The 22,116-nt window shown below is 56.3% G+C and overlaps 2 protein-coding genes across 15 annotated transcripts in view; both read left to right on the forward strand.

The window, feature by feature from the left end:
* The first annotated feature begins 1,581 nt into the window (after window positions 1-1,581).
* On the forward strand, window positions 1,582-15,196 carry UNC45A (unc-45 myosin chaperone A). 4 transcript variants are annotated; one of them, XM_060158350.1, is made up of 20 exons: window positions 1,582-1,724; window positions 1,950-2,111; window positions 2,343-2,379; window positions 2,678-2,853; window positions 4,716-4,808; window positions 5,318-5,485; window positions 6,968-7,136; window positions 7,388-7,558; window positions 8,428-8,599; window positions 9,353-9,653; window positions 10,461-10,555; window positions 10,790-10,931; window positions 11,294-11,434; window positions 11,635-11,762; window positions 11,971-12,037; window positions 12,520-12,633; window positions 12,861-12,976; window positions 13,833-13,950; window positions 14,060-14,215; window positions 14,338-15,196. In XM_060158350.1, the coding sequence occupies exons 1-20, from the start codon at window positions 1,719-1,721 to the stop codon at window positions 14,593-14,595; spliced, it is 2,790 nt and encodes a 929-aa protein (XP_060014333.1). In that variant the 5' UTR covers window positions 1,582-1,718; the 3' UTR covers window positions 14,596-15,196. The 4 variants fall into 4 exon arrangements, with proteins under 4 accessions (XP_060014333.1, XP_060014322.1, XP_060014352.1 ...); XM_060158339.1 differs by having other exon boundaries at window positions 1,656-1,769; XM_060158369.1 differs by lacking the exon at window positions 1,582-1,724 and having other exon boundaries at window positions 1,979-2,111; window positions 2,244-2,379; window positions 2,535-2,853.
* Window positions 15,197-15,420: 224 nt separating this feature from the next.
* Window positions 15,421-22,116, forward strand: part of RCCD1 (RCC1 domain containing 1) — a 48,488-nt gene continuing 41,792 nt past the window's right edge. For 8 of the 11 annotated variants that reach the window (XM_060158425.1, XM_060158473.1, XM_060158511.1 and 5 more), the window contains exons 1-5: window positions 16,180-17,761; window positions 17,847-18,246; window positions 18,427-18,548; window positions 21,173-21,268; window positions 21,914-22,084. In XM_060158425.1, the coding sequence (XP_060014408.1) occupies window positions 17,587-17,761; window positions 17,847-18,246; window positions 18,427-18,548; window positions 21,173-21,268; window positions 21,914-22,084 (964 nt within the window). In that variant the 5' untranslated portion in view covers window positions 16,180-17,586. Of the gene's footprint in view, window positions 16,141-16,179; window positions 17,762-17,846; window positions 18,247-18,426; window positions 18,549-21,172; window positions 21,269-21,913; window positions 22,085-22,116 lie in introns of those variants that run through there. The other 3 variants (XM_060158434.1, XM_060158444.1, XM_060158454.1) reach the window with 3 other exon arrangements.

Raw genomic sequence — 22,116 nt, forward strand, 5'->3', positions numbered from 1 at the left:
TGTTCTTCAGGCTAGTGGCTCAACTTCTCTCTCATTCCTCATTTGGTGTTCTAGCCTTCTGAGCCTTTTCCCCTTCAGCTTAGAGAACCTTAGGCAGCTTGGAGCCACAATCCTCCCATTTTCCAATAGAAGATAGAAACTCAGTCACTTTCAGCTCTCTCTAGAGGTCTGCGACAGAGAAGCTTCAGGTTTGTGTTTACGGTGCTTTGGGGCTTTGATTTTACTTCCTTACTGCCTGCAGCCATGGCTTAGAAATAGAGATGTTGGGATTTATAGGACCAGGGCTGAGGTGGAGGTGACCTCTCATGGGCTTCCAGAGGAGGCCAGGCCCTTTGCTGACAGGCCTGTCTGTGGGGCTACTGCTGCTCTTCAGCTGGATGACGCTTGCCCAGCCGACCTCTCTCTCAGGTACAGCACTCTCCTCTGCCCAGCCCCCCCTCCAGTACCCTACTCTTTTAGCAAGGTATAGGCTACTGTGGGGAGCTTGTGGGGAGGAAGGAAGCCTGCCCTTCTGATAATGGTTGATCCCTTTTATTCTCCAAAAGGGGTGGAGTGGGGTGTGGGTAGATCATTCCTGCCTGTCTCCAGCCCTCTTGCCCCTCCTTTCAGCTTTGGCCCACCATCCCCACTTGTGCCAGACCTCCTGGGATGCTGATGGCCGTCGCTACCCCGGTTTCTTCTGTCCTCGGCTCTCTGATACCCCGGAGGAAGCCTACTGCTGCCACCTGCAGGCTGCAGGGGGCTCCTGCTGCACTCGGTCTGAATTTGAGGCCTTGCACCAGGTCAATCTCTCTGCCCTTCCGCCTCCTCCCGTCTTCAGGTGAGAACTCCAGCCCCAGAGCCACTGGCACACTGACGGGGTGTTCCAGTACCTGAGGCTCTGTTCCTAATTTCTGGAGTGGGAGGCTTGTAGCTTACAGACCAGTGGAGGGACAGATCTCAAACATAAAATCGCGTAAATACATGATTACAAACAAATCTGCGAAGGAAAAGTTCAGGGGGCTGTGAAAGCAGGTGACAGGGAGTCATTGTAGGTGTTGTGTGGTGGGTGGGGTGGGACGGGTGTCAATACTGAGAGGATCTTGTATTCTGGATTACACGTGTTATAGTCGGGGTTTTCAATCCTGAATCTGTCCACAGATGGCTTCCGGGTACCTGTGAGCTCCCTGAATTTGTATTTTCAAATTCTACACTTTTCTGGGTAGGGAGTTCTGGGCTTTCTCCTGACTCTCAGGGGCTCTAACCCACAGGCTGCAGTAGCAAGAGCGCGGCTTGGGCCAGCATCCTGATACTCTCCCCTCTCCCATAGGGGCCCGGGCCCGCTTCTAGCATTGGGCCTTTACAGACTGCTGCTCGTGGCCCTGATGACTGCAGACCTCGTGCATTTCTGCCGCGGTCGGGGCCGGGGCCGAGATCTGGGCCGGGACCTGGGCCGGGACCAGACCTGAGCAGCCACGGGCGCCCCTCTCGCCCTCCGCCGCGCGCCCCCTGCCGGTCTCAGCCGGAACAGACTAAGCGCGCCTGGGGCTTCTCTGCGCCTGCGGACCCGGGCCGAGCGTCCTGCCCCTCTTCCCGGCGTGCTCTCCCCTTGGCCCCGCCCCTTCTCTACCACCGCCTCTAACGCAAGACTGGGGCGGGGCAGCCGACAGCGGATTCCTGAGCCTAGACCCACCCCTCTCCGGAGACTGCGCCTGCGCGCTCGGGACGTCTGCTGCGCGATGACCGTGAGTGGTCCAGGGACCCCCGAGCCCCGGCCCGCCGACCCCGGGGTGCGTACCCATCTCCCTGCGCCATCACCACTTCGCACCTACTCTGACCATTCTCGGGCCTCCTTCTCCATCAATCTTGGCCCTCCATGGGACCCACCCGCGAACCCCAGGCTCCTCTGCCCCTAGCTCCCCGGCTCACCCTGAGCCCACCTCGGACGTTTCCACCTCTTTCCTCCACAGGCCAGCTCAGTGGAACAGTTGAGGAAGGATGGCAACGAGCTGTTCAAATGCGGGGACTACGAAGGCGCCTTGACGGCCTACACCCAAGCCCTGGGTCTGGGCGCAACGCCCCAGGACCAGGCCATTCTGCACCGGAACCGGGCCGCCTGCCACCTCAAGCTGGTGAGCGAGCCGGCTGCTCTTCCCCTAGCCTGCCCGGACCCCTGTTGGCGCACCTCGCCGCTGCTTGGGCCCCGACTGGACATTCGCCTTCTCAGGCCACCCACACTTGTTACACGTCTTTTGGGTCTCTAGGTGGTGGGGGAACCTGGTGACTAAGGAAAACAACTTTGTTGCCCAGTTGTGCCCGAGAAAGGAGATGACCAGCCTCTCAGGCCTGTTCTTCTCTTACAGGAAGATTACGACAAAGCAGAAACCGAGGCATCCAAGGGTAGGGGAATGTGGCCCTTGTGTGGAGCTGTGGGACTTCTGGGGTGGGCAAGGATTCTGGGACCACTGCACCGTCACTTTCTCCTCCTCCTTTCACCCCTGAAACACATCTGCCTTTTTTCTTTCCCACTTCCTGGGGCATTTCCTTTTCCGCAGCTACCCTCACCTTTTCTGAGGCTGAAGTACTGAGCCCCACATCCGTCCCCCCACCTTCCTCTGCCCCTCGAGATCTTTCCCTGCTGCTCTTGCCTGGAGATGGTGGCCTCATGGGTGCTGACAGAGCTCCTGTTTGTGCTCAGCCATTGAAAAGGACGGTGGGGATGTCAAAGCACTTTACCGGCGGAGCCAAGCCCTAGAGAAGCTAGGCCGCCTCGACCAGGCCGTCCTTGACCTGCAGAGATGTGTGAGCCTGGAGCCCAAGAACAAAGTTTTCCAGGAGGCCCTGCGGAACATCGCGGGCCAGATTCAGGAGAAGGTGTGTGAGTAATTGAGAGAGCGAGGCATTGACCAGTGGTAGAGGGGCACTGATAAATGGATCCGGATCACGTGTGTAAACACAGTTCTCTGGAAGGGGGATGCTGATGGCAAATGACCTTATAGAATGATGTTCAACCTTGCCAGTGGTTACGTAAAAGCAAATTAAAAGAACAGCAAGGTGCTGTTCTTTTTGGTGGTCTGTTTGGCAAACATTTAAAGTTTGTACACATTGCTAGAAGGAGGGAGACACATTTAAGGGGTGAGGTTGCGGGAGGACGTGGGCTCGTTCATGACTGCTGGAGGGGGTATAAATTGGTACAGCTCCTTTGCAGAGTCCGTTAGCATATCTTTGGAGTATAATTGCTTTACAGTGTTGTGTTAGTTTATGCTTTATAACAAAGTGAATCAATTATACATATATTCCCATATTTCTTCCCTCTTGCGTCTCCCTAGCATCTCTTAAAATTTTAAATGAGCATGTCCTGTGATTCAGTATGTTTACTTCTTGCTATCTCCCCTAGAGAAGCCTTGCCTGTGTACACAAGCAGGTGTGTGTTTGTTTGTTTCAGCCTTGTTTGTAGTAATGAAAAATTGGAACTTGCTTAAATGCCCAGCAGTAGGGGAATGGCTAAATAAACTGAGTGACATCCTTACTACAGACTCCTATGCAGTAGTTGCTAAGAATAGGCAGATCAACACATGTGGACGTGGAAAGCTGACACTTGTTAAGTGAAAAAAAAGCAAAACATATAATAACGTATAGTATAATACCGTTTATGTTAAAATGATCCCCCCCCCACCAAATGCACTCAAAATAATACCATGTTTTTTCCACGGGTACAGTTGGGTATGTAAACACAAAGAAAAATATTTTAAAAGACGTGCATCAAAATGATGACTGTGACTGCTAGGGAAAGGAATAGGATCAAGAGGGCTTTTCAAAAGAGATTTTGCTTCATTTGGTTGTTTTTTTAAATAGACATTGTGTGATACACATATTTAAAAATTAATTTAGGAGAAAATAATCTAAAGATTGTCATGAACTATTATCAAGCTTGAATTAGCCAGATAATTTGGTGTTAAAATTCTGACCCAGTGGAAGCAAGTAATATGATGGCAAACACCTTATCAAAAGGTTGAGACCTGGGAAAGCAGACTATTTTACTCTCAGTGTCAGCTCTGTCTGGTCAGCTGGGGCTGCTTAGAATCCTGTGTTGAGAAAGATTAGGAAGCAGGTTGCCTGGGTCTAGGAGAACGTGTTGTGCCATGAACCACGTCTGCCATGGCTGCAGGAGGGGAAGCGGGGAGCGGCACACATGCTAGGCATGTGCTGCTGTCCATACCCAGGACCCTAGGGAGGGAGAGGGCCTAGGATGAGCTTGGTCATTCAGATTATTTTTTTAAAAACATCAAAAAGAGAATCCTTGACTTAAAAGGCGTGTCAGCAGCTACCTCGTGACTTGCTGGCTCCCTTGCAGGAGGTATAAATACTGGTTCAGCGCCACGGGCAGTGCACCCAGGCTGCCACAACGTACATGGCCCCCCTGGGAGTGGGTTGCCTCATGGCTAACAGGACGCCACCCCTTCTGAATGGCCCTGCCTTCAACATCAGTGCTGCCCCCGCTGCCCAAGTGGGAAATAGCTCAGAGAAGAAAACAGCTGTGGGGAGTTTGGGAGGAGCTGCCAGGCAAGTCTCTTCCTGCCCAAGGTAGCTTGGTGCGAGGCCTAAGCCCAGGCATCCTTCTGTGCCTCCCGGAGTCAGGAGCCAGGCCCTGGGAGGAGCCGGAGAGAACAAAGAGGGAATGTGTTGTCTCCAGTCAAGAGAGGCAGTTCCTCCCATGCTTTGCTGATTTGTCATAGGTGAGTTACATGTCTTCGACGGATGCCAAAGTGGAGCAGATGTTTCAGATATTATTGGACCCACAAGAAAAAGGCACTGAGAAAAAGCAAAAGGTATGGAACTGTGTGAGTGGGAGCTGAACTCCCCCAGTGCTGCCCACCCATCCCTGTGTGCTGATGTTGGCCCTGGGAGCCCCTGCTGGGCTGGCCTGCTGCACGTCGCTCCTTAGATCGGGCAGCTGCGCTCACAGAGCCTGGGTGGGAGCTCAGAGGGCCTGGGGCCTAAGTGTGAGCCAGGGAGAGGGAACCAGTGTTCCCGAAGCACCTTGTTGGTGCTTAGGTCCTGTGCTAGGAGTTGGGTGTACAGGGGTGACTGAGGCACTGTTTCTGCCCTTCAGGCTTTGCCAGGGACTCAGGACTCCATTTATTCTAACCCTCAATGCCAAGAGCAAGCTCTTTGCTCTACTTACAGAAGAGGAAGCTGAAGTTCACAGAGGTTAAGTTTATGGCCAAGGTCACTCAGCTACTAAGTGGAAGCAGTGAGGTCCAGAGCTCAGGGCGTCTACTCGCCCTGCCCTGTGCCGTGTACAGTGTTCACGTTATGTGCACTTCCTTTGACGCAGGCATCTCAGAACCTGGTGGTGCTGGCCCGGGAGGATGCTGGAGCTGAGAAGATCTTCCGGAGCAACGGGGTTCAGCTTTTGCAGCGCCTGCTGGACACGGGAGAGCCCGACCTGATGCTGGCGGCCCTGCGCACACTAGTCGGCATTTGCTCTGAACACCAGTCACGGGTGGGTGGGGCGAAGGGTCTAGTTACTGCCTCAGTCAGTCTGTCTGTCCACCCACTCTTCCGCCTCTCATCTTATAAGGTAAAATATAAGGAGATATGTAACGAGAGACAAAATGACACAAAAAGACCACTGACAAAGTTTGGGACAAAGTGCGGCCAGGAAAGAGCGAAAGCAGCCCACTGACACCCTGAGCACTTTTTTTTTCATTTATTTTATTTTTGGCTGCGTTGGGTCTTTGTTGCTGTGCACGAGCTTTCTCTAGGTGCGGCGAGCAGGGGCTACTCTTCATTGCGGTGCACGGGCTTCTCATTGCAGTGGCTTCTCTTGTTGGGGAGCACGGGCTCTAGGCGCACGGGCTTCGGTAGTTGTGGCTCGCGGGCTCTAGAGCACAGGCTCAGTAGTTGTGGCGCACGGGCTTAACTGCTCTGCGGCATGTGGGATCTTCCCGGACCAGGGAACTCTCCTGCGGCAGATCACAGAGACACCTGGTCATTGATCCCCTCGTTGTCCGTGTGGTAAAAGCAAGCTGCATGCAAAGAGCAGGGCACCTGTCCTTCCCTCACCATCAAGCTGGCATTTCCCTTGGACAGGGGTCCTCACAGTGCTTGATGTGGTCAGTGATGTGACCCACAGCAACTTGACCATCGAGACCAGATATGTAGGGCAGGACCCTGAGATGGTTCTCAGTGTAGACTGTGGGTGTCCTGCACAGACAGTTCAACAAGAACAGCCCTGCCCCAGGCCGGTGTCACAAAGTCCATGCTCTGGTTCTTGCCTGAACTGACTGGACCTAGGGAACAGGGACTTGACCCTTGGTTGCCTTTAGAGGAGCCCACAGTTCCTAGATCAGGGGTGGAAATGTGAAACATTCTATGAACACTTCAGGCCAAGATCGGGCTCTATTTCTGGGTCTCCCAGGACTAGGAACGGTAAAGCCACGTGAATTCCGCCTGCCTCCTCTAGCCTGCCTGCCCATCCCTGTTGTGAATGAGGATGGACCCAAGTAGACCTTCGGGATTTTTCCAGCTCAGAAATGGGCGTAGAGGCCTTGTGGTTCGTTCCATGTATGTCCACATCCCCAGGATGTAGACAGAACCTCAGGGTTGGTATCAGGGAGGAATGAGATGTCCCTGGGCCAGGTAGTCAGGTAGCTTTGTCCAGGCTTATGTTTCTCCTTCCTGGGGAGACACGAACCAAAGCAGCTGCCTTCAGAGCCACAGTATTCCTTGTCTTTTCTGATTGGAGCCGAGGAGAGAGAGAGCGGGGGAGTCCCCTGGAATGTTTCTTTAGGAAGCCCTTCCAACAAGATAATCCTGGCATTGCCCCGGCCTCACCCTCAGCAGGCCCACTTTGCTTTCACGGGGAGCTGCTCTTTCACCCACATGTTTTCTCCCCTCTGGCCACCCTCTCTGACCCCCAGTTAGGGATCTCCACGGCTGCCCTTCACCAACTGGAAGCTCTGCCCACTTCTCTCCCACCCAGACAGTGGCGACCCTGAGTGTGCTGGGAACTCGGAGGGTGGTCTCCATCCTGGGCGTGGAAAACCAGGCCGTGTCCCTGGCTGCCTGCCACCTGTTGCAGGTTATGTTTGATGCCCTCAAGGAAGGTGTCAAGAAGGGCTTCCGTGGCAAAGAAGGCGCCATCATCGTGGGTGAGTGGAAGCAAGTCTGTGTCCTGTGGTGTGGCTCTCGTGGAGAGGAAGGGGCTGAGCCAGCCAGGCCAGCTGCAGCTGCAGGTTGTTCAGGAATACGGCTTGTTGACAGTATCTTACTTGAGGTTCTAAGTAGCCAGGGCGCCTCGGGGAAGGCTGGAAACCAGTGCTCAGGCTGCAGGTCCCCTCTCTCTACGGGGGAAGTTGGGGCTAGGCCACTGGAGAGCCCACTAATGTCTTCTTGTTGCCAGATCCCGCCCGGGAGCTGAAGGTCCTCATCAGTAACCTCTTGGAGCTACTGACTGAGGTGGGGGTCTCAGGCCAAGGCCGAGACAGTGCCCTGACCCTCCTGATTAAAGTGGTGCCCCGGAAGTCTCCTAAGGACCCCAACAACAGCCTCACCCTCTGGGTTATCGACCAAGGTAGGTGATAGAGTCTTAAAAGGAGAGAGAAAGGGCATTCCCTGGTGGTCCAGCAGTTAGGACTCTGCGCTTTCACTGCCGAGGGCCTGCGTTCGATCACTGCTCCGGGAACTAAGATCCTGCAAGCCATTGTGACATGGCATATAAGTAAATAAATAGGTAGGTAGATAGATAAATAAATACAGAGAGACAGAGAAAGATCAAGTGTGTGTTGCATCTTGCTCGGGTAGCTGGGCCTGCTCGTCTCCAGGAGGGATTGCACCCAGCGTGTGTCTGCACTGAAGTGCATGTGGCCTGCACTATACCCTTAGGGGACATTGGCCCCTTCAGCCGTGTTCGTGTGCACGTGCACGCACATCGAGCGGGCCCACGAGCAGGTTAACAGGGAGGCCGGGTCAGCTTTCTGTGTCTGAAGTTTTTTCAATGAGTGTGTGTTACTTCTATATGCAGGGCGAATATTCTTCAAGTTTAATATATAAATCCATACTGCTCTTTTCCCTTAAAAGATAAATTAGGAAGGATTGGCGAAGTCCCAGCCTGAGTACATCTGTTGGGTACTCGTCTTTTCTTGTTATCCCAATTATCCTATGAGGCGTGGATGTTGTTTTCCCCTTCAGTTTTACAGATGAGGAACCTCCAAACCCTACAGTATTCACCCCCACGGGCAGCGCCTGCATGCAGACCTTACTTTTGAGGTCCTTGCCTGACCCCACGCCTGCCCCCAGCCCACCGGCTTCTGTGAGCCTGTCTGCACTCTGACCTCGTGCCAGAGCGGTCCTGCCTTTGCGTGCATCTCCCAGGAAACCTCTTCCCTTTGCTTATAGGAGTTGGAACTCATGTTTTGCTGTCTAACTAGGGTGTCTTTTCAGGTCTGAAAAAGATTCTGGAGGTGGGGGGCTCCGTGCAGGACCCTCCCGGGGAGCTCACAGTGACAGCAAACAGCCGTATGAGCGCCTCCATTCTCCTCAACAAGCTCTTCGATGACCTGAAGTGTGATGCCGAGAGGGAGAACTTCCACCGACTCTGTGAAAACTACATCAAGTAAGGGAAGCCTCCTATTGCCAGGGTTCCTGCGAGAGTTCTGACTCTTTGGGGAGGGACAGCAGTGAAAGGTTTCCCACAAGGAGAGCAGCCTTGGGGAAGACTAGCTGGGGCCAGACAGGGTGGTCCCAAGGGCCACATCTTGTTCCAGAGTGACCTCCCCAGGGACATTCTTTCTCAAATCAGTTCTCTAGCGCAACAAATGTCCTCAAGCACATAGTGTTCACTGAGCACTTACTGTGTGTCCGTTCTGATACAGCAGTGCAGCATGACAGTCCTTAAGGAGCTCACAGCTAGGAGAAGACAAGTCAGGAAATAAGCAGCACAAGTTCAGATCTTAGTGAGTACAGGGAAGGAGACAACAGGGTGGTGTGAGTGAGAGTGACCTACATTAGGTGGCGTGTCATCAGGGGAGGCTCGAATGAAAGCCTCGGTAAAGAACGCCAGCGACTGCCATCCAGAGGAGGTCCTCGTCTTCCCATTGGCAGTTTTTCTTTTCTTCTTCTTCTTTTTTTTTTTTGACTGCTCCACGCAGCTTATGGAATCTTAGTTCCTCGACCAGGGATCAAACCCGGGCCCCCCCGGCAGTGAAAGCCCAGAATCCTAACCACTGGACCACCAGGGAATGCCGGCAGCTTTTCTTGCTGTTGCTGCCCAAGTAGTGCAGATGCCCGGCCAGTGGAGGGGAAGGGAGGGAAGAAGAGTCCCCTTATGCTGGCTTTGATGTGACAGCTGCCACCCTGTACCCCTCAGGAGCTGGTTTGAGGGCCAAGGGCTGGCTGGGAAGCTGCGGGCCCTCCAGACGGTGTCCTGCCTCCTGCAGGGCCCGTGTGATGCCGGCAACCGGGCCCTGGAGCTGAGTGGCGTCATGGAGAGTGTGATCGCTCTATGTGCCTCGGAGCAGGAGGAGGAGCAGCTGGTGGCCGTGGAGGCCCTGATCCACGCGGCCGGCAAGGCCAGGCGGGCCTCGTTTATCACGGCCAACGGCGTCTCGCTGCTGAAGGACCTGTACAGGCGTGGCGAGAAGGACAGCATCCGCATCCGGGCGCTGGTGGTGAGGCGGGCGGGCCTGGGCTGGGCAAGCGGGCAGCCAGGCAGGGGCCCCGGGCTGGCTGGTGTCTCAGGGTGCAGCACCAGCACACGCTGGGTGACAGTATGGGAAGTGCAGGGCCTTGTCGAGGCCGGAGGCAGGGGCCCTGGCTCCTACTACCACAGGGCTCATGGTCGGGTCAGAGAGATGAGCCTCGTACAGAGAGGACACCTGAGAATGCAGGGCGGCCCGGGCTGCCCTCTGCGGGCAGTGGGAGTGGCTCCAGGAGGAGACGATGGAGGACACACTGGGCAGGCGGGTCAGAGGGCTGTGTGGACAGGCTGGGCCAGCAGGCGGCCCCAGGAGCAGGTGGTGTGGGGACTGCCTGGCCTCCCTGAGCCTGTTGCAGCCCTGCACCTTGAGGAAGCTGGTCCTCCTCCTTGGAGCACTTAGTCCTGGGTTTCTCCATTCCGTGAGGATCCTGGCCTGGGCCAAAGTACCCATCTTCTCCCCACATGGATCTTAGTTCCATCTGTAAAGAGCTTCCTTCTATGACGTGGAAAGAAAGAGCAAATCCCAGTGTGATCGGGCCGGGTTGGGGCCCAGGCCAGCACGGTGGTCAATATGTCAGTCTCTACCAGATGCCATGTCACGTGGCCACCCCAGTAGGTGATTTTGCTGCCCGGTGCTCCAGGTGGTAACCTGGTGGCGGTGTGCATGGCCTCCAGAGAGCCTGACAGAGTGCCCGGGGGGGAGCCCACGCCAGCTGTGGAGGAGCCCTGCTCTGCCTCCGTCCCTCGGCCAGCAGCTGGTTCTCACCTCTTCCACCAGGGACTCTGTAAGCTCGGCTCGGCCGGAGGGACCGACTTTAGCATGAAGCAGTTTGCTGAAGGCTCCACGCTCAAACTGGCCAAGCAGTGTCGAAAGTGAGTCATTTAGCACTGTTGTGGCTCCCGACCTGTCAGCCAGACCTCAAAAGAGGAGGGTGGGGCCTCCTCACTGCCCTGTCCTCCCCCAGGCAGGCCCTCCTGCGCTGCTGCGTGAACTGCTTCTGTCTGTGGCGGGGATGCCCCAGCCCCTGGCTTTTCCCCCTTGGTCCTGGTGTACCCCTCCTGTCCCCCCACCTTTCTGATGGTCATCTGTGCCCTGCATGCCCCCAGGTGGCTGTGCAATGACCAGATCGATGCGGGCACTCGGCGCTGGGCGGTGGAGGGTCTGGCCTACCTTACCTTCGATGCCGATGTGAAGGAGGAGTTTGTGGAGGATGAGGCTGCGCTGAAGGCTCTGTTCCAGCTCAGCAAGGTAGCTCCATGGGTTCCTGCAGTCGTCCGGGGACGCTGTCTAGGGTTAGAGCTTACGGGGCTTTCTTGGCAGGTCTTGGCCAATGGCTTTTGTGACCCCACAGAGAGGGGGGCTGGTAGCCCGAGTGGCCGCTCTGTGTGGCCTGGGTGTACTGGTCTGCGCCAGCAGGGTCGGAAAGGACGATCTCTTAGGGGGAGTTGGGGTGGTCAAGTGTGTGAGCTCCCAAAGTCTGGGGCCACCCTCGGGCCTTGGCGGTGCCCACGTGGTCCAGCTGAGGGTAGAACTGGGAGCCTGGGCAGCGCTTATCCCGGTGCTGCTGTTCCCCCCGGGATGGCCGCTGATGGCCCCTCTGCCCCCGGCAGTCCGAGGAGAGGTCGGTGCTCTTTGCAGTGGCCTCGGCGCTGGTGAACTGCACCAATAGCTACGACTACGAGGAGCCGGACCCCAAGATGGTGGAGCTGGCCAAGTACGCCAAGCAGCACGTGCCCGAGCAGCACCCCAAGGTGAGGGGGCTGCTAGGAGGGGTTTGGGGGCCTCCGTGTCACTGGGGCCAGTTGACCCGAGACATCCACAGCAGATGAGCCTTCTGTTTAAGCGGGTTCCTTCCCTTTGTTTTCATGCTCATCAATTTGTGCCGTGAGGAGGGTTCCCCTTTCCCTGCCTAATCAGCCGAGGCCCCTGTGCTCAGCTGCCTTCTCCCCAGGACAAACCGAGTTTCGTGCGGGCTCGGGTTAAGAAGCTGCTGGCGGCTGGTGTGGTGTCGGCCATGACGTGCATGGTGAAGACCGAGAGCCCTGTGCTGACCAGTTCCTGCAGGGAGCTGCTCTCCAGGTGAGCCTGCCCCAGCTACACCAGACCTGCTGCAGCCCGTCAGCCTCCAGGCTGTTGATGGAACTACAGCGGGAGCAGGTCCTGGTGCCGTGGGCCCCTCAGAGCAGGGGGCCACCCGCATGGCGCCCTTCTTTTGCTGAGCCCAGGAGTGGAGGGTCTGCCTGCCAGAGCCCGGGCCGGCCCGTCCAGCACAGCCTTCTCCCCACAGGGTCTTCCTGGCTTTGGTGGAGGAGTTCGAGGACCGTGGCACCGTGGTTGCTCAGGGAGGGGGCAAGGTAAGCGGGCTTACAGACTCCTTCCCGATGGCATGTAAAACATCACTGAGTGGCTGCTACACCAGAGATCAGTGTTGGGTGTGGGACGGAGAAGTATTATTAGCGACCAGCAGGAATGTCTTCCTGCTGAGTGAGAGATGCTGGGGGCCGGGGGTGGGGGGCGGTGGGGCTTTTTAGAGCCCCGGACTTTGTACCTATTAGGGTCCTGAGCTCTCCTCCTTTCCCTTGTGTCATTGACCTCCATGGCTCTGGTGCCGGGCACAATCCACATCTGTCCCTTAATAGTTGTATCGGGAAGTGTTTGGGTAGCTTACTGGGAGGCCTCAGAGAGATGAGAGGGTGGGAGTGGGAGTATCATTGTCAAGCCTGGGGAGAGAATGGTGGGGAAGGGTGAGGGCAGCACAGTCAGGGCCTCAGAGCCTCGTGGTTTGGGCCTTATGTTCCCGGGCACATCTTGGACACTGATGGGCTTGTCCCTACAGGCTCTGCTCCCGCTGGCCCTGGAAGGCACTGACGTGGGGCAGACGAAGGCAGCCCAGGCTCTTGCCAAGCTCACCATCACCTCCAACCCAGAGATGACCTTTCCCGGTGAGCGGGTGCGTGTCTTTCTGCCCGAGCGCTGGCCTGTCCTCCACCCCCTCACAGGGCCCTGATGGCCTTTGACCCGAGCTGCGGCTCCTCCTTGGGGAAGTGTCAGCTTTGCTGAGCCCTGGGGGTGGGAAGGGCAGGCTTCTTTTTGGGGCTGGACTCCCTCCCATCTGCAGGGCTGGTGGGGTTGGGGGAGCTGGGGCGCATAGCCCTGACAGGTGGGTGCGTATCGCAGATCTACGAGGTGGTCCGGCCCCTCGTCTCTCTCCTGCACCTCAACTGCTCCGGCCTGCAGAACTTTGAGGCACTCATGGCTCTAACAAACCTGGCAGGGATCAGCGAGAGGCTCAGGTAAGGTCCCTTGGGATGTGGGGCCTGGGCAGGGCATCATGGTTTGGACCATCCCCAGGAAAGCGCTTTACAGCGTGGAAAGCACTCCCCAGTCACTCACTTATTTGCTCCTCATGGTGACTCCTCTGCACCTTACCGCGGAGGAGACAGGCTGAGAGGCGTGACTTGTGCAGTGTCCCGTGAGATAGCAAGGGACTGGGCGATGACAGCGCAGACCCTGGAGTCAGGCTGCCTGGGTTCAAATCCTGGGTTCACTGTTTATTAGTGTATAACCTCACAAGTAACTTAATCCCTCTGTGCCTCAGTTTCCCCCTCTGTGAAATAGGGTGGCTAGAGTACCTAGCTCGTGGAGGAGCAGTGAGGAGGACTAAATGAGAAAATACGTGTAAAAGCATTTACTACATAGGTGCCTGGCTCCTGGCAATGTGCCCAAGCAGTACAGATTAGCTGTTACTGCTGATTGTGACCTTGGGCCACTCAGTCTCCTCTTCTGCAAAATAGTAATAATGATAATCACACCTGCACCTTCACTGTAGGGCTGTAGCGAGGATTAAGTAAGGTAGTCCGAGTGCTGGGTCAGGGTGAGGGCTCGAAAGTTAGGTGTTAGCATTGCCATCATCACCACCTGGGTCTCCTAACTCCTACTTTAGAGCATTTCCCAAGGTCATGTGCTATTTCCTAGGCCCAGTTAGAAGGCTGGAAACCACTGCCTGGTGGTTTCATCCCTGGTGCAGGAGGGTCTTTGGATATTGCCCAAGGAAATCCTTGGCCCCGGGTTTGATTGTGTGGGGAAACGGGTGGGGGTGATGGATGCCAGCGCTCTGGTGATGCCGACCCTCCACCCTTGGCCCCACAGGCAGAAGATCCTGAAGGAAAGGGCTGTGCCCATGATTGAGGGCTACATGTTTGAGGAGCATGAGATGATCCGCCGGGCAGCCACCGAGTGCATGTGTAACTTGGCCATGAGCACGGAGGTGAGGGTTGGTCCAGGAGGCGGTCATGGCAGGCAGGCACGCAGAAGTACCTGTCCCTGGCTGGCCTTTGCCCCAGCTAACCTGGTGCACTCCCCGCTTCCGGCCACAGGTGCAGGATCTCTTTGAAGCCACGGGCAGTGACCGGCTGAAGCTGCTGGTGCTGTACAGTGGAGAGGACGACGAGCTGCTACGGCGGGCGGCTGCTGGGGGCCTGGCCATGCTCACCTCCACGCGGCCCTGGCTCTGCAGCCGCATCCCCCAAGTGGTCAGTGCCCCTTCTTGGTGGGGCAGGGGAGGTGGGCCAGGAGCCCCCAGCCAGGGTGTGTAAGTGAGTGCCCTGCCAGGGTTCCCTGATGCTCGGTGGTCACGCTGCCCTGTTTCCTGCAGACCACACACTGGCTGGAGATCCTGCAGGCCCTGCTTCTGAGCCCCAACCAGGAGCTACAGCACCGGGGTGCTGTGGTGGTGTTGAACATGGTGGAGGCCTCGAGTGAGATTGCCAGCACCCTGATGGAGAGCGAGATGCTGGAGATCCTGTCAGTGCTGGCTAAGGGCAAGGAGAGCCCAGTCATGAGGGCTGCCGCCGCTTGTCTGGGGAAAGCAGTGGAATATGGGCTTATCAGACCCAGCCAGGATGGAAAGTGAGGACCTGCCTCTCACACACGCTACCTATCGCAGCACAGGGAGCGAGGACAGACATGGCCTTGGCTGGTGGGTGCTGGGGTGTCTCCTGCCCAGCTGCCCTTTGATGTCCTCTGTTCTGAGTCAGGGGCCACGTTCACAGCCCTGCTCTGCCAGCACTGCCTCCAGCCTCACGCAGCAGGGAACTTTTCCTGTACTACTTAGACAGCTGGGAACGGGGAAGGTGCGTCCTAACTCAGCCTGTGGATTCCCTGCACTGGGAAGGACCCAGCTGTGAGCCTCACCAGCTGTGAGTCTCACCTGAGCCTGCTGGCAGGTCCACTCCTCATCCTCTAATAAAAAGTGTGTGGAACTCAAATATGTGCCCAGTCAGTGGGCAGGGAGGGCTGGCTGTGGGCCAGAGCGTGGAGCAGGAGCTGGGCATGGCTGAGCGTGTGGGCAGCTTTTCAGCAGCACAGCCACCTCTGTGGAAGGAATCCAATGAATTCCCACCCCAGGGCCCGCTGAATTGCCTTTTAATCCTTGTAGAGGGCCAAAGGGTAAATGTAAGCAAATCAATAAAGTATCCAGTCGCATGGAAACACATGCATTAGGCTTTTCAATACTTCTGCCTTTATTTATTTATGGCTGCTTTGGGGTCTTCCTTGCTGTGTAGGCTTTCTCTAGTTGCAGTGAACGGGGGCTAACGGGGGCTACTCTTCGTTGCGGCGCGCGGGCTTCTCATTGTGGTGGCTTTTTCTTGTGGCGGAGCACAGGCTCCAGGCACGCGGGCTCAGTAGTTGTAACTCAGGGGCTGTAGAGCGCAGGCTCAGTAGTTGTGGCGCACGGGCTTAGTTGCTCCGCCGCATGTGGGATCTTCCTGGACCAGGGCTTGAACCCGTGTCCCCTGCATTGGCAGGTGGATTCTTTAACCACTGTGCCACTATGGAAGCCCACTTCTGCCTTTGTATTGAGAGTTTTCAGTGACCTCCAGTCAGGCAGAGCTCGGGATATGGGAGTGGGAAAGCCCTGAGGGAAGCTCCAGTAGCTGGGCGGGGTTGGAGCTAAGCTTGGACCGATGCGGGCATCCCCACCTGCCTGGGCGGGTGGTCCCTTGAGAGCCTGCTTCCGCTCTCTGCAGAGCGGACTAAGCCCAGCTTGACTCTCATTGGCTTAACGGAGGTAAGTGACAGATCCTGAGCCAATGGAAGGTAAAAACTGCCCAGCACCCGCCTAATTCGGGTGCCGCTTCTAGGGCCTCAGGCCCGCGCGTGTCCATTAAATAGCTGCCGCCATCTCAGACAGAGGACTGACAGGCGGCGCCCGTCACTGGGGTCGCTTGTCGCCAACCCCTTAGTTCTTTCTGATCGTCCCCCAAGTGTTTCTAATACTGACTCCGCGGCCCCGCGCGTGCCTGCGGAGGACGGGACCATCTGGCCCAACGAGCCCACGCCCACCGAAGGTTTCGCCCACTCCCCGCCGGAGGCCGCAGCGGCCTAGCGTAGGCCTTGGGACCGGTTTGATCGAGCTGGGACTGGACAGGCCGCGGCGGGGATCGCCGGAACCGAGGTGAGCTTGTCCCAAGGCTGTCCTCCCCGCGCGGTGACATCACCCCTCTCTCTGGTGATTGGCCCCGGGGAGGCGGCGGCAGCCAATGGGCGCCTCGCTCAGGGCGCGGCTCTTCAAACCTTTCCTTCTTGCGGCTGCCAGCCAGGCCCTGGGCTGGGTGGTGACTCGTTCCTGGGTGGCCGCCCTGCGCCCCGGCCTTTCCTCCTCCCTCAAGACTGCCCATCGGAAGGAGCTGCCTGAGGCGGTGGAGGGCACAGGGTCAAGATTAAGGTCAGAGGCTTACTAGGGCTGGGATTTGACCCGGAAGGGGTAGGAGCCCAGGCCCGGGTCAAGGAGAGATCCAGGACCTGACTTCACAGGCTTGAAAATGCCAGTGAAATTCTGATCAAGTCGAACATGCTGTACGGAAAAAGTGGCCTTACCGTGCCACTCGACTGTGCGTTTGTCTCCCCATTTATGCGTGAGCTCCTTGGAAGTAGACATCGGTCCTTCTCAATGACTTAGCCTAAGGGATCAATAAATGCATGTGGAACGAATAAATGACTAGATAAGGTCCAGTTGAAATTGTGTTTATATAGGTCCCTGAAAATCCAGTGGTCATTTTTATCAATTCTAAGTACTGGACTTAATAAGCTGATACCGTGTGCTTGCCATGGTAGGTGCCAACACTTGAACCCTTTATTTGCATCTGTTCCAAATAATTCTACAAGGTACGTACAAACATCACCTCTCCTACTCCCCAGCTTTGTGAAACTGAAGAAATTGAATTGGATTGAGAGAGTTTAAGTAAATTGGCTGAGGACACAGGCACTGGTAGCTGCAGAGGCAAACATGTGAACCCTGGAACTGGTCCTAACCCGTACAGGGCATTGTCTCTCAAATGCTGTGCCTTCCACTGGTGGGAAGAGCACTGTATGTGGAAATGATGAGCCTTGAGTTCAGCCTTCTGCCCCGCTCGGTCCTAAGCTATGTGATTGTGTAAGGGTTACTTTCTCTGGGAGTCTCCGCTGTCAAATGGGGGCAATTCTAGTTCCCAAGATTACATGGGATAATGTGCCTGGCATTGGGAATTTGGAGGGGGAGGGACTCAGATCCTAGTCCAACGCCTAAGAGAGAAGCCATTTAAATACCTCGTGCCCAATCTGTGGGACAGCGAACTTGCTCGAGTCAAAAGGGAAGGCAGGAAAAGTGCCCCACTCTAGACAGCTCAGAATCTTCCTAAATCTGGCAGGACTTTAGCCAAGGCTCCCGCTCAGCGAATGTTGGTGGAACGCACATCGTCTGCCTCTGTGGTTAGGAGGATGGCATTTCCCCCATTTTACAGGTGAGGCAGCTTCAGTGTACCGCAAGGGCTCATCTGGAAGAATCTCTTCGAGTTCTAGCCTTAACCCTCCGTCCCGCCGGCCGCCGCAGCCAGGTCGCAGCCAGCAGAGGGCGCTGCCGGGCATGGCCGAGGAGCGTCGCGGGGCCTGGTTCGGCTTCGGTTTCTGCGGCTTCGGGCAGGCGCTGGGCTCGGGGCGCGGGCGCCAGGTACACAGCCCCGAGCCTCTGAGGGCGCCAGGCGCGGGCCTCGATGTCTGCCGCGTGAGCGCGAGCTGGAGCTACACCGCCTTCGTGACCCGTGAGCACCTCCTTCCGGCCCCATCCTGACCCCAGCCCCGGGTGCGTGTCCCGCCCCCTCCCCAGCCAGCTCTCCGCCCCCGCAGGTGAAGGAGGCCGGGTGGAGCTGTCTGGCTTCGCGGTCGGAGCGGCGGGCGGCTGCAGGGACGCGTGGGCGTCGGAGGAGCTCCTGGTGGTGCTGCGCGCGGGGCCGGGACCCGGGGCCGGGACGGAGCTGCAGGCCTGGGCGCCCGGTTCGGCGCTGCGCGGGGAGCCCCTGTGGGCCCAGACCGTGCCGGAGGCCGAGCGGGAAGACGGACCGGTCGGCGATGAGACCCAGGCTGGGCCGCTGCCGCTGCTGCCCTGCGCTCGCGCCTACGTGAGCCCGCGGCCGCCCTTCTACTGGCCTCTGGCCCCGACACTGCGGGCGCGCCGGCTGGAGCTGGGCGCTGAGCACGCGTTGCTGCTGGACGCGGCGGGCCAGGTGTTCTCCTGGGGCGGGGGCAGGTGAGGTGGGCCGGCTGGGCTTTTGCGGCGATGACGGGGTGGGGGTGGGGGGGTGCGGGTAAATGTGGCTCGGAGTGGGAGGTGAGCATACAGGGGGCAGGAGTGAGCAATTGGGGAGGGAAGGGGAGGGAAGGGGAAGGAGACCCCTTGGTGTAGTTGACTAGGGTCTCCCTTGCTCAGGCACGGACAGCTGGGCCACGGGACTCTGGAGGCAGAGCCGGAGCCGAGGCTGCTGCAGGCGCTGCAGGGCCTAACCATGGCTGAGGTGGCCGCAGGTGGCTGGCACTCTCTGTGTGTGAGTGGTGAGTGACCTAGTGCTTTTCCAAAACCAGCTCAAGGTCTCGTAGGCTCCAAACCTTTCTCCTTCTCTCGCAAATTGATGGGTGCCCTAGCCGGGCCTCCTCCCAAGCTCCTCCCACATCAGCCAGCCCAGTCATTCATGACTCCCTAACGCCTCTCAGATTCAGCCCCTCTGCTGCCACCATCACCCACTCGCACCCGGACTGTCACAGTTGTTTCCTGTCTTCTGTTACTGGTCTCACTACCCCTCCCCTCCGTCTGCCTCCAGCCAGGGCTGTCTTTCTAAAATACTCCCCAAGGGAGAATGAAGGGGTGAGGGGCAACCGAGCTAAGGAGAAAAAAAAGGCAGCAGTTGCCCGGGTGGCCGTGATGTGTGGCACACAGTGGACACTTGGATGCCCACCGGGAGGATGATGATGGTGAGTGTGAGCTCTGGTGGTGCCATGGCTGGTGACCCAGGACCAGAATGAGGAGTTTCACTTTAGATTGTGTTCACCACTCTGGCAGGTGATCCAGGTGTAGCTGATCTCTAGGCTGTTGGGTGCAGCTGGGAGCAAATGATCTTTGCAAGGATCTGCATTTGGGGCTCTGGCCTCCACTTATATCATTACCGACCAGGTCCTGATACGCAGCAAGCTAGACGCTGAGATGCCAGGTTTACAGCCAAGAAACACTTTGTTCACAAGGCAGCCAAACGAGGAAATGGGAGAATAATAAGTCTCAGATCTGCCTCCCTGAAGGGAGTTGGGGTATTTATGGGATAAGCAGGGTGGTCTTAGGCGTGGGGAAAGGTGATTGGAGGTAGGGAAGAAGGTGAGGTAATCAGTGTTCTGAGTAGGCATATCTGGGTCACATGCGTCTGCATATTCAAAATGGAGGCGCTTTGGGAATTCCCTGGCGGTCCAGTGGTTAGGACTCGGCACTTTCACTTCAGGGGCCCTGGTTCAGTCCCTGGTTGGGGAACTAAGATCCCACAAGCCGCGCAGTGTAGCCAAAACAAAAAAGTGGAGGCGCTTAGCATGATCTGAGGGTGGAGTTTTCCAGCCCTCTGACATCAAAAGGCCATCCACTGGACATCTGCACAGGCCCAGTTTTAGGGTCAGTGGCCCCAACTAGTCCCCAGCTGGCTTTCATTGGGCAGGAGCTGACTCCAAGTTCCTGTGAAACAACTGAGTTGCATGAAGCTGGGAAGGTATGCAATTAAAGAGAAAAAAAGAAAAATAATGAAAGTGAACTTAATCAATGAAGGCACTTAACAAGCAAAGGGGTTTTAACAGGCTGTTCCCTCATCTGTTGTTCTGTAAGAGAAGTTCAAGAATTCCTATTAGTTATCAGCTTCTGTTAACTCTATGGGGCATGGTTTCACCAGGGGTCTTTAAAAGCTACCTATGCCTGTACTGTCCTGTCCATATTCACATGTAATGGGCCTGGGTCGGCAGCCAGGCTTGAGAATGAGTGGGCTGGAGGGAAGAGAAGAGAGGGCTGGAAGGTGAGCCCAATGGGAAGTCTCGCACTAAGGTCCAAAAGGCATTTGAGGCCTTGGCGTCGCATGGTTGGAGCACAGATGCTTCAGACCAGACCTCCCAGGTTCAAATCATCACCCTGCCCCTCGTGATCTTGGGCAGAGCACCGAACCTCTCTGTGCCTCAAGTTTTCTCTTGAATAAAATGGGGATATTGTGCTTAAAACAGTGGCTCAGAATAAGCACTTGATAAAAATCAGCCACTGCTGTTAGTGAATTTTTAGCATAGGGCTGTTGCTCCAATCAACCAACTCCAGTGTTGTGAGAGCTTCCAGAGGCCTCCGGGGGAGGGGGAGGGTGCTATGGGTAAAGGGGGTTGGCTGGATGGTGACAGATGAAAACTAGCCTCTTGGTGATAAGCACACTGTAGTGCATACAGAAGTCAAAATATAATGCTGTACACATGAAACTTATATAATGTTATAAACCAATACCACCTCAGTTAAAACAACAGTTTTTTAAAAGGCCTTCAGTAGGACCGGTGGCAGGTAGGGCTGACGAAAGGGGCCTGGGCTCAGTGGATGTGAAAAAAAGACCACTGGGGAACTTCCAGGGCCACATTTCCAAACTGCACGCGGGGGGAGTGGGGGGTGCAATTTAACAAAAAAGGAAAAAATGAAAGTGGAGAGGAAGAGCCAGCAAGCGGCTTCCTTTAAGAATAGGGTGACCTGGGGCTTCCCTGGTGGCGCAGTGGTTGGGAGTCTGCCTGCCGATGCAGGGGACGCGGGTTCGTGCCCCGGTCCGGGAGGGTCCCGCATGCCGCGGAGCGGCTGGGCCCGTGAGCCGTGGCCGCTGAGCCTGTGCGCCCGGAGCCTGTGCTCCGCAACGGGAGAGGCCACAACAGTGAGAGGCCCAGTTACCGCAAAAAAAAAAAAAAGAATAGGGTGACCTGAAGGCACTTAAGGGGGAAGGGGCCCTGTTGAGACAAGGAAGCTGCTGGGCCCTGAGGAAGGCACTCTGCCTGGAGTGCTGACTTGGGTGGGCAGGCAGGAGTTGTCTTTAGGGAACTAGTGGGGTGTAGTGGAGTCTGGATGGATGCACATGCTTAGGAGGTGGAGGGGGCCAACATAGTCTGTTAATGGGGCCCCTTTATCTCTCTTTCAGAGGCTGGGGATATTTATATCTGGGGCTGGAATGAATCAGGGCAGCTGGCCCTGCCCACCAAGAGCCTGGCAGAGGATGGAAAGACAACCGCAGAAGGTGAGAGTCAATTCTTTTTTTTTGATATATTTTATTTAAGTATAGTTGATTTATGTTGTGTTAATTTCTGCTGTATGGGAAAATGATTCAGTTATACATATATGTATACATATTCTTTTCCATTATGGTTTATCACAGCATATTGCATACAGTTCCCTGTGCTACAAAGTAGGACCTTGTTTATCCATTTATATATAATAGTTGACATCTGCTAATCCCAAACTCCCAATCCATCCCTCCCCCACCCCCCTCCTCCTTGGCAACCACAAGTCTGTTGGTGAGGGTCAATTCTTGATTTCCACACGTTTCTGTCATTCCTGACTCCTGGCCATATTGTTGGCCTGAGAGCTACAGTGCTCAAAAGGGTACGTGACATCCTTGGGACCCCAGGACACAATGAAGGACTCTGAGCCCCTTATGAGAGGGAGCACGGCAAGGCTGATGCCAGTGTCAGCACTACATGCCCCACAAACCTGTCAACTCCAGCACTTCCCAGGGAATGTGGGGTTGGGAGCGATGGCTCTGGAGCTAGAGCAAGTGTGTCAGCTGTTGTAGTGAGTGAGTAAGTGTATGAATGAGGTTTATTTAGATCAGTGTTGAGTGTTCAGCATCATTATCATCATCACTCTTATTACTTCTCTGAAGCCTCAGGACTGAATGAAGATGGTTCTGAAGTGAAGACAGTAGCCGGGGGTGAGGATGGAGCCCCCGCCCCCTTCATAGCTGTCCAGCCCTTCCCGGCTTTACTGGACCTCCCCCTGGGCTCAGATGCAGTCAAGGCCAGCTGTGGATCCCGGCACACAGCGGTGGTGACAAGTGAGTGGGGCTGGGTAGGCTGGTTCAGGATG

The sequence above is a fragment of the Lagenorhynchus albirostris genome, chromosome 1 (genome assembly GCF_949774975.1).
Source record: "Lagenorhynchus albirostris chromosome 1, mLagAlb1.1, whole genome shotgun sequence".
Lineage (NCBI taxonomy): Eukaryota > Metazoa > Chordata > Mammalia > Artiodactyla > Delphinidae > Lagenorhynchus > Lagenorhynchus albirostris.